The sequence below is a fragment of the Pseudoliparis swirei genome, chromosome 19, assembly GCF_029220125.1.
Source record: "Pseudoliparis swirei isolate HS2019 ecotype Mariana Trench chromosome 19, NWPU_hadal_v1, whole genome shotgun sequence".
NCBI lineage: Eukaryota > Metazoa > Chordata > Actinopteri > Perciformes > Liparidae > Pseudoliparis > Pseudoliparis swirei.
In genome coordinates this window covers 25,592,670-25,603,708 of record NC_079406.1, presented here as the reverse complement: position 1 = coordinate 25,603,708, position 11,039 = coordinate 25,592,670, and the positions used below count along the sequence as shown (strand labels likewise).

The 11,039-nt window shown below is 45.7% G+C and overlaps 2 protein-coding genes across 2 annotated transcripts; one reads left to right on the top strand and one right to left on the bottom strand.

Moving 5' to 3' along the window:
• Positions 1 to 1,081: 1,081 nt before the first annotated feature.
• Positions 1,082 to 4,414, bottom strand: bbs12 (Bardet-Biedl syndrome 12). The gene is made up of 2 exons (XM_056439985.1): positions 4,350 to 4,414; positions 1,082 to 3,001 (listed from the first exon to the last, which is right to left on the bottom strand). The coding sequence occupies exon 2, from the start codon at positions 2,989 to 2,991 to the stop codon at positions 1,204 to 1,206; it is 1,788 nt and encodes a 595-aa protein (XP_056295960.1). The 5' UTR covers positions 2,992 to 3,001; positions 4,350 to 4,414; the 3' UTR covers positions 1,082 to 1,203.
• A 205-nt stretch (positions 4,415 to 4,619) lies between these two features.
• Positions 4,620 to 7,270, top strand: cetn4 (centrin 4). The gene is made up of 5 exons (XM_056439986.1): positions 4,620 to 4,686; positions 4,894 to 5,052; positions 5,148 to 5,276; positions 5,686 to 5,823; positions 6,725 to 7,270. Exons 1-5 carry the CDS (start codon positions 4,684 to 4,686, stop codon positions 6,812 to 6,814), a joined length of 519 nt encoding a protein of 172 aa, XP_056295961.1. The 5' UTR covers positions 4,620 to 4,683; the 3' UTR covers positions 6,815 to 7,270.
• Positions 7,271 to 11,039: the final 3,769 nt, after the last annotated feature.

Sequence of the window (11,039 nt, the reverse complement as noted above, 5' to 3'; positions counted from 1 at the left end):
GAAGTCTGAATTATTATTATTATTATCATAATTCCCTTTTTTTTTTTTTTTCATAAACAAAACGAATACCAAACTAAATAGTGAATTAGATCTTAAAATCGAGTGAGCATCCTTCGCCGTCCCCTAGCAACACAACGCGACTGCGACGTGTGAAGTTTACGGGGCGGACCGCGAAGCGTGGCCTCGGCCTGAACTCTCACACGCGTCTCTTATGTTATGTCACCCCCCCCCCCCCCCGCCTCCGTCACGTTTCTTTACTTCACTTTTCACCCGAGCTATTTTCTGGCCTCTGAGTTCAAATGGAAAGTCTTAAACTGACACCTTGAAGTACAGAAGGAAAAGGTCTATTTTACTTGGGAATAACGAATGATGTCCTTTTATACATTTAAACTTACTAAAAAAGTATTGTATTAGAAAAAATCCTGAATTCCTGGATGACCTAGTGTTGAAGAGTGCAGGGGTCAAAGCCCTGTGACCTTTCAACGATCATAGAGAAAGGGAAATGTTAGTTTTTTTCCCACAACTCAAATAACTAAGTAGTAATTACTATTATTTTCCTTTTTCTTGGTGAAATAAAAAAAATTTACATGCACAATTTGTCTTTAGAGTACAAGGTGTGTACACACAGCATCTCGCTTGGTTAATAATACAAATAAAATTAATGTGAGGGTATTTCCTGTAGTCGGCACTTTTAAGAAAGGAAAAATATAAATTACGATTTTTACTACCAAGTAAATGAAAATATGTAAATATCTACTGAGCGTACTTCATGTGTTATTATATTTAGGATGCTGTGCTCATGTCTTTCCACATACCCGGAGGTCAGGAGAGAAAACGTTACGGGAAATAGCGTAAATATAACTTGAATCTCTGGATCGTTAATCTGAATCTTAAATCCATGAAATGGACATGTTTGAAATATTATAGATATTTATGAGTCTCACCATTCAGAAACTAAAGGCCGATTCTTTCGTAGATTTACCTCCGTGGGGTCGGAGCCTGATCGTTTGTCTCCCCCTAGTGGCGGCACACAGGTAGCGCTGCCACACCGTGGCTATTTATTCATGACAAGGAAAACAACAACAATACAAACACTTTATTCTCTTTTAACTTGGTGCCACATATCTTGAATGCGTGAGAAGTCCGAATTAACTTTTTGGGAAACTTGCGTCCAGTCAAAACGTTCCAGATGTTGCGCGGAGGTCACAGCAGCATCAGGTTTCCCTCGGCGCCGCCGACGGCCTCGGGGTCGACGCCCGTGATGACCTCGGCGTCCGTCTGCAGGACCAGAAGGACCAGGTCCAGGGCCCTCCGCCACGCTTCCCGCTTCACGGTCAGACCGTCGTAGACGCGCGCCGCCGGGGCGTCGCGAGCTTCCCCGTCCTCCGAGAAAAGCCGCGAGAAGTGCGCCGCGGCGCCCGGACTTCCCGCGCACGCCTTAAGTCGCCGGCTCAGCGCGGTCCGGGCGCCGGCCTTTGAAAACGTCCCCGTGTTGACCATCACGGTGGCGACGTAATCGACGAACCCGTCCGCCATGAGGCGCAGCACCAGACCCCGGTACGGGTCGGCCGCCGACTCGTCGCAGAGCTCCGCCTCCTTTTCGAGCCGACGAACGCAGAGCATTTCCGTGACTCCGGCGCCGGGCAGGACGACGCCGCCGTCCAGCGCGTGGTGCAGGCGATACGCGCACGCCCAGAAGCGGTCCTCCAGGGCCTGCAGCTTGGCGTCCACGTGGCTCGTGAGGACGGCGGTGACCAGCGCGCCCGCGGAGATGTTCACGGCGGTCGAGGCCCGCCCCTCCCGCCACACCGCGGCCTCGGCGCCGACGCCGACGCAGCGCCGAGTCAGCTGCGCGGCGTAGGCCACCGGGACGGCGCCCGTGGCGCTCGCCAGGGCCTTCGAGACGGCGGCCTTCGCCCCGTCCACCACCAGGATGCGGCGGCGGCAGCAGCGGCGGACGGCCCGCTCGTCGGCGAGCCCGCCCACGACCACCAGGTCCACCTCCAGGTCCAGCAGGCGCCTCTCCGTCTCCTCCAGCCACGCCTCCTCGTCGCTCGCGCCGGACGCGAGGCGCGCGCCGTCGCGCACGCGCCGCTCGCCCCTCGGCCGCTGGAAGCCGAGGTGGCGATAGGCGGGCGATAAATCCCCGGTGATCAGGGCCACCTTCAGGCGGCGGCCCTTCAAGTGGCGTGCGACCGCAGCCCGGTCGTCAGAGACGAGGACGACGCAGCCCGGTAAGACGCACGCGCGATCCTCCGGTAAGCCGGGCAGCGCGCACGTCGCCACGTTAGCGACGTCGAACGCGGCGCGGCCGCCGGCGCCTCGCGGGCCGACCTCCGCCTGCATCCGGACGGCCTCGACGACTAAATTCATGGCGTCGACGCAACCGTGACTCAGCCCGGCGGCGAGGTGCGCGACGTCGGGGCGCTCGGGCCGGGGAGGCGGAGCCACGTCGACGGCGTCGTAGGAATGTCTGCTGAGCTTCACTTTCCTTCGCCCGGCGGCGTTTAGAGTCTCGCCACCGCCGGCTCCTCGCGGGACGGCGGGTTTCTCCGGCGGGCGGAGCCCCGGAGACGCCGCGCCGAGGCCCTCGGTCGACACGCCGCACTCCCCGCACACGTCCGAGCACGCCTCCATCCCTTCGGACATCGCCGAGACGACGCGAGTCACCGAGACGCCCCTCCGGAGGCACTCCAGGGCGGCGCGGCTCCACGCGCCGGCGAGGAACAGCAGGCTGCCGGCCCCCGTGCGGTAGACCTCCTGGTGGGCTCGCACCGTCTCCTGGACCAGCCGGCCGACCCCGCAGGTCAGCTCCAGGTTCTCCAGGACGCGGACGCACGAGCACGCCAGCGCCGACTCCCCGCTCGCTTCGTCTCGGATGAACTTGAACTTTTTGTTGGGGCCCAGAGACGAGTGTGTGATTGCCGCCAGCGCCGAGAGCTTCTGCAGTCCGACATGTCGCCGGTGGTTTATCACGGTACTCGTCAGCATTACGAGGTGCCTGGGAAATAAAAAGGGACGAGAAGCATTTGTTTAACTAGAACGGGCACTCGGTAGAGCGCATACCTTCGCATATCACAAGATTGGGCATTGAATTATGAACATTTTGGCATTAGTTGCATGCCAATTGGATATAAATTGACCGCGCTATGGTAAAAAGAAGATGTTGACCTTTTCATGACCTTGACCTTTGACCCGATCGATCCCAAAATCTAAACAAATGGCCCCTGGATAATAACCAATCATCCCACCAAATTTCATGCGATTCAATAATATTTGACCTTTTCATGACCTTGACCTTTGACCCGATTGATCCCAAAATCTAATCATAAGGTCCCCGGATAATAACCAATCATCCCACCAAATGTCATGCGATTTGGTTTAATACTTTTTGAGTTATGCGAGGAACACGCATACAAATAAATAAATACACGGCGATCAAAACATAACCTTCCGCATTTTCAATGCGAAGGTAATCAGTAAACAGGGTCCAAACACACGTTGACCAATGAGTGTCCAGGACTTTAAACCCAATTTCCATGACCAAACATTTTCTGAAATCTCAGCGCATCCATGAAAAAGTGAGAAAATATATTTAAACTAACAAAGAGAATTACAAAGCATACAGTATATAACCTTAAATGACTCAAATGAATGAGAGACAATAGTTTGATGAAAAGAATAAATATTTATATGAATTAAAAATAATAATGAGAGCGAGTATGAGAGCTTGTTTCCTGCCTGCTTATATTTTTTGAGCGTCTTTCTTTTAAAAACATATTTATAATTTTAAACTCAGCGTAAATGAACGTGTTGATATAACACGTGTCCGTGACTTTTCCAAAAAACTAATTGGATTTAACGTTTTTTTAAGGACTTTTCCAGGCCTGGAAATAAACATTTTTAAATGTCATGACTTTTCCAGGTTTTCCATGAGCGTAGGAACCCTGAGTACAGGTAGGTAGTTACACCTGCGAAGGTAACATGAGCCACACCAACAAGCTGTGGATGATAACCGGTAGTAAATAAGTACAGCAAGTTAAACTTTGCATCATTACTGTTCATGTCAGACAGAAATTAATTTACAAGTTACCCTGAAATATCTGTGGGGAAAAGATAATACTTATTCCACCAACAACATAGACACAACTGCAGCTACAAGAGTTATTACATGGATATTGTACAACACACAAAACGACATCTAACTAAATGACGTATAGCTGCCAGACAAGCTAAGCTAACAGGCTAATGTCTTAATAGAGTCCAAAACGACACAAAAACACAGGAGCGCCTCCAACAGATGCTTCTACTAAACCAACCTTCTCTGTGCATAAAGGGTATAACGTTACCTTATTTAATAATGTTTTATAGCGCAGCTATCGATGCCCACTGCCAAGCTACGTCTGCTCGAAAGATTAAACACTGCGCATGCGCTGTTTCCTCGTTGCTGTGGCGACAAGAAACGATCTCAACCATTGGCGCACACGGTTTAGGACCCGCCTATTTTCTTTTTTGTGATTGGCTGTATTTGTGCGTCACGGAATATTCGTGGTTTCTATTGGCTGTCTTCCACGTCACTCCAACCGAAAGAAGAAAAAATAATACAGCCGTTGCTGCTCGTTTTGTTGACACCGGATCCGAGAGGGCAGTTGCAGCTTTCCCGGGGCTGAATCGCTAATTTAAATGGTATAATTACATATAAATGTCGAGTGAATCTCACGCCGTGTAAAATGTTGGGGACATTTCGAGATTAACCGCGAAAAACCGACAGTTAGTTCGCTGAAATCGTTCAATACGCGTTTCTGTTGGGTCTCGTGGAGCAGCATAGCAGCTAAAGTTAGCTCGCATGACAGACAGGAGCGACGTGCTAACGTCGTTGTGTTTGTGTTTCAGGCTACTTCCGGTTACCGAAAACCAGCTCCTACTGTGGGCCAGAAGAAAAAACCTGGTCCCAAAATCGAGCTGACTGAGGAGCAGAAGCAAGAAATTAAAGAGGCGTTTGACCTCTTCGACACGGATGGAATTGGAACAATAGACGTGAAGGAGCTGAAGGTGAGTCTCTGGTTTAGTGAGCAACAAGTGTGTGTACCTGATGAAACGGATACCCTGGTCCCCTCACCCCCCCTCCTCTTCTACCTGTGCAACAGGTGGCCATGAGGGCGCTCGGGTTTGAACCCAAGAAAGAAGATATCAAGAAGATGATTGCAGACATCGATAAAGAAGGCTCCGGAACAATCGACTTCAGTGACTTTCTCGGGATGATGTCTTCAAAAATGGTGAGTGTGTAATACAGGTGTTTGACATAAAAACAACTAGAACGGGCACTCGGTAGAGCGCATACCTTCGCATATCACAAGATTGGGCATTGAATTGTGAACATTTTGGCATTAGTTGCATGCCAATTGGATATAAATTGACCGCTATGGTAAAAAGAAGATGTTGACCTTTTCATGACCATGACCTTTGACCCGATCGATCCCAAAATCTAATCAAATGGTCCCCGGATAATAACCAATCATCCCACCAAATTTCATGCGATTCGGTTTAATACTTTTTGAGTTATGCGAATAACACGCATACAAATAAATTAATAAATACACGGCGATTTTTAATTTTACTTGCAAAATGTAACTTTCAAAAAGTGTCGATCGAGGCGCGTGTTGTTACTATTTTGTTTGTCAACAGACTGAAAAAGACTCCAAAGAAGAGATATTGAAGGCGTTCCGGCTGTTCGACGACGACGGCACGGGAACGATCTCCTTCAAGAACCTGAAGCGAGTCGCCAAGGAGCTCGGGGAGAACCTCACGGACGAAGAGTTAAAGGTACGAGAGGATGTTCTTCTAGAGACGTGCCACATATTTGTTATCGGCCGTCCGTGAACAAAGAACCCAGAAGGCTGTTTTGTAGTTTATAAAGGTTTTGCATCGGTAGATTCACTAAGATCAGACATTCTGTTATTAGTTCCACAGTGGGGACATTTCAGGTGCACATTAGAGCATTAATAAAGATAAAAAGAAAACACAATAACCATACTAAATATACAGAGGAAACAAAATATATACACAAGGCAGTGACCTGGGTCCACTAGTGCATTCATGTCTAATTAATTCGCTTTTTAATTGATTGCTGTTTTGGAATTCTTTTTTTTTTTTTTTTTTAAGGGAGAGAAAGTTCATCTTTACAATAAAATCTATTCAGTTTCAGTTTTGCTATTTTTGATGCAGGCTGTTTTTTCTCACTGTAAAAAGAGCATTAATTATTGCACATTTGCACTGCATGTATTTAATATATAATGTCAATGTGGGCTAATAAACCAGCAACCGGGCTCGTAGATTTAAACATGGAAAAAAGAAAAGTATGAATGTTGAACTCTGAATATTTCATGTCATTTAGCTGACGCTTCACACACCGTAGACGCGGCTACAGGGAGCAGGTCAGGGTTAAGTGTCTTGCTCAAGGACACATGGACTAGGGTGGGGGTTGAACCACCAGCCCCCTGATTGGAAGACGGACCTGCTAATCACTGACCCAGTCGAGCCCATATGGATGTTTAGGAACGCACGGTTTCACGAGGAAAAGCTGTAACAACAGACGACGCATAATAATATAATATAATTCACAAGCCACAGAAAAGATCAACTGTTAAACTCGTTTTGAGTCGTCTCGAGATAACTTTCCTTTGTTAAAATGAAGAATATTCATAATCATCCTTTTATTTTTCAGGAAATGATCGACGAGGCGGACCGGAATGGCGACGGGGAGGTCAACGAGCAGGAGTTCTTGAGGATAATGAGGAAGACCAATCTCTACTGAAGCCGGTCCGGACCCAGATCTCTAAGGTCCATCCTTCGACTCCCATCGGATCGGTTTGAGCCACAGTTTTTCTCCTGGACCTTTTTTTCCCCCCCTAAGACAGATTTAAGAAAACATGTTTCATCCCGCGGTGTATTTTTGCACAGATTTTTTTTCTACAATGCAAGAAAAATAAATATATTTCCCTCACATCCGTCTGCTCCTACTTTTCACATCCACCGTAGTTCCCCGGAGTCGCGGTGCACAGCAGGCAGTGGAAGTCAAGTGCTCTCTCTCTCTCTCTCTGACTGACGTGATGATGTCATTGAACATATTTGTTGACGGCGCGGTTGATATTAATATTTGTGGTCGTTGATATTCTCCCGCCTGCAGGAAGAGATCAAATAGTGTGAGGTGACAATGTTTTGGGTTGTAATTGAATATAGAAGAAAATAAATAAAAATTCATAAAAAAATATTCAGATTTTGTTTTGCTTATTAGTATTTCATTTATAAATGCATGAATGAATAAATACATGAATGAATAAATAAATGCATGAATAAACACATACAAAAGAGTTTTTTTTGGTAGTCTGGTTTATTTTTGTCGCATCTTAAAAGTTCTTAAACTCTTAAACGCAGCGGGGAAAGAAGGAAATGCCAAAGAGTCATTTGTGAGAATAATAATTAGTGGCGTTAAATTGAATCAGATGCACTCGTCTCCATTTCCAGCAGCAGGTGGCAGCACGTTTACATTTATGCTCAGGATAATGAATCAGTCAGGGTTCATGCACACGTTGACCAATGGACTTCCAGGACTTTAAACCAAATTTCCACGAGCACAAATGTTGTGAAAACTCGGTGTACACATGAGTATCACGTTTTGATTATCGCCATCTTATTAAGGCCATATTTATGACAATTGCTCATTTCTTGTAAGCCTGAATAAGTATATTTATTATTTTTGAACCAAGGTTAAATGTTATTTCACAAGTTTCAAAAAGTGCCCCCAATTTCTTTTTAAATGCCCCTTGATTTCAGTCAGTGGGGGCAAAAATTGCCCCCTATATAATATGTTAATTTACTACCCTGATCTCAACGCGATCCGGATCGCATAGTTTGGCAATTAATGTTTCACAACAGTGTTTTGCACCCTAAAAGACAGTTGGGGGGGGGGGGGAAGGCTCTAATGAGTGTTGGGATTGGATAACCCAACATGTTCCTTTGTAGGTACTGTATGTTGGGTCTTGGTACATATTTAAGGCAACAACATGTCATCAAGCGTGTGTCACCAAAGCAACAGAGCATTTCTCCACCTGTATCGACCTTCAGAAGCAGGTGGATGCGCAATTGTCTGTGGTTGAGAAGGTGACCACGAAGACCTCTCGACTCTCACTATGACGGGCGCACACATGCGAGCAGGTGTGCTCACAACAAACACCCCGACGGTGGACTTCCCACATGACAATGGGGGGATTTCAGACACTCAAACTCTTCACCGAGAGGCATTTCACACCTGAGAGCAAAGATTTCTTGCCCACTAGATAGACCGAATAAAATAAAATCCCCCTTTGCATTACAACAGATGTCCTGTGCACCTGGTTAATTAATGAATACTTCACACGGAACTTTACCATTTGTGTATCAAATGCTCATTGCATGTAACCTTTCGTAAAACCTCAGTTGTACATACTATCTAGAACACTTCGGACTCGCAGGGTTGAGTAGTGCACCTGTGCGCTGGTGAGAACTTTTGTCCAGAAGTGTACGGATGGCAAGGAGATGCTAACTGGAATGATGGGTTCATGACATCCTATTTACGGAGACTGGATCAGTCGATTGGCCTTTCAGGTGCAGCACTAAGTTGGTTTGAATCCTATTTATCAGATCGATCTCAATTAATATTTGCAAACGGTGAAGCCTCGATGACCACCAACGTTAGTCACGGAGTTCCACAAGGTTCTGTGCTAGGGCCAATTTTATTTACCTTATATATGTTTCCTTTGAGCAATATCATCAGGAAACACTCAAACTTTCATTGTTATGCAGATGATGATACTCAATTATATCTATCGATCGTACCAGAGGAAACCAACCAGCTCACTAAAATGTCTTAAAGACATACAAATATGGATGACCTGCAACTTCCTGATGTTAGACAAAACCTGAGGGATCAATTATCTGGTGATGTGGTTTCTATCGATGGCATCCAACACCACCATAAAGAATCTCGGCGTTATCTTTGATCGGGACTTGTCCTTTAACTCCCATGTGAAGCAAATCTCAAGGACTTCATTTTTTCATCTAAGTAATATTTTAAAAATCAGGCACATCTTGTCTAAAAGAAATGCAGAAAAACTAGTTCACACGTTCGTTTCTTCGAGACTGGATTACTGCAACTCCATATTATCAGGCTGCTCGAATAAGTCTCTTAGGTCCCTCCAGTTGATCCAGAATGCTGCAGCTGGTGTACTCACTAAAACCAAGAAGAGATCACGAGTGTAAGTAGTAAAGGACCCAGCAGGGACCCCTGTGGTATGCCTTCGTTTATCCTGAGGTTGAACATAACCACACAATTAAGGTTAAAGGTTAGTATTAAACCAACCTTTGAATCTTTTATAAGTACTAATAGGAACAATGCAATAAAACACACTCTTAAGCCTGACCCGTACTCTTGAGCACATTAATAGAGAAAGAAAATGTCCCGTTAGCACCGATTGAACGTAGTCGGGTCGATCCATCGAAAGGCTTTAATTCTGTCCAACAGGCGACAATCTGTTCTATATGATGATATAAATACAAATCTCGCTCCATGAGCTCCGATTAAAGGCTCTACACTAAAACAAGATCAATGATCTAGGTGTGATCTTACCGTTTAAATCACACATACATGTATTTAAAAGATATTTCTGATGCAAATCAGAGAGCTATAAGTGCTAAAAGGAATTCTATAAGTGCACCTGTTCCACCTCTAAGAAAACTATATATATGAACTCAAACAATATCGTCGTTTTGTCTTCTTTTCATTTTCAAAGTTCTCAATATTTCCAGGATCTAAAACGGGAAACAGCACATCTGTGTTAATGTCAATGTCGAGTTAATATCTGAACTGGATCCAATACAGCCTTTGCTTTTCATTTGATTTTGTTTAGGAGGAAAAAAAAGGTGCACAATGTTGCTCTTCAGTGTGGAATCTCCTTCATCACAGCTGAGACCACTGAGGACATCAGGCAGCTGTGTTGTACAGCTGTGTGTCTTCGTGAAGAGGCCTTGAGAGCCTCTTCTTTTCAATCCTGTGTGTGTGTGTGTGTGTGTTCGTTCAGTGGGGCTCAGGGGTTTTCCAGTGTCCACAACAAAGTGAGTAATGTGTGTAAACTGAACCTAAAAAATAAAATAAAACAGTTCTGCCAAAACAAGACAGCCATGTGCCTCCAGTCGTGCTGAACGCTGCAAACACATTTAATCTGTTTTATTGGTTCGTATCTTTCGTATAGTTTCGGACGATTTACCGCCGCCATCCACCACCACACATCCCGAAAAATAAATCTGTCCCTAAAGCGATTTCACAGCAGAAGTAAACACCTCCTCGGGTTCATCTGAGGCTTCAGGAGTCCACTTGTGGGGATCTTCCACCCGTTTGTGTGTCGCCACAAACAGTTTCACCTCGTGTGATCTCCACTTGATGTGAAGAATTCAGACTGTAGGAGACTCGTGAACTTCAGATCCACGGAGCATTTTACTGAGGAACAACAAAGGTCTGGGAATGGAACGCATTTGTGCAGAACCACTCCGCCTGGAGGTCACTCCTCTGCTCTCTGGTTGCATCACGTGCAGGAGCCTTGCTTTAAAAAAAAATCTGCGAGGCTTTCAGGCCAATTATAGGCCGTACGTGAATGATGACGTGTACGATTACATGTACGATTACGTGTACGATGACGATTACGTGTACGGTTACGTGTACGATTACGTGTACGATAACGTGTACGATTACGTGTACCGTTACGTGTACGATTACGTGTACAACTACATGTACGATTATGATAACGTGTACGATTACGTGTACGTGGGAACGGTCAATTCACGAAACAATCTATTTAACCATGTTCCAAAAAAATCTGATTATCGTAAAAAGGCAAAATGAGGAGAGCCAACGAGAGGTCCAGACTCAAGACGCCACCGATGGTAAAACTGAGACGTTGAAGAAAAGAGCTGCATTTCACATGATGAACGTTAATGAAACAACTATT

What these genes read in the sequence shown, in the direction of transcription:
- cetn4 (XM_056439986.1), top strand. An exon ending in TAGACGTGAAGGAGCTGAAG is followed by an intron (nt 5,053 to 5,147) that starts GTGAGTCTCTGG and finishes CCTGTGCAACAG; the next exon opens with GTGGCCATGAGGGCGCTCGG. An exon ending in GGATGATGTCTTCAAAAATG is followed by an intron (nt 5,277 to 5,685) that starts GTGAGTGTGTAA and finishes GTTTGTCAACAG; the next exon opens with ACTGAAAAAGACTCCAAAGA.
- bbs12 (XM_056439985.1), bottom strand. Translation starts at nt 2,991, where the DNA reads ATGCTGACGAGTACCGTGATAAACCACCGGCGACATGTCGGACTGCAG.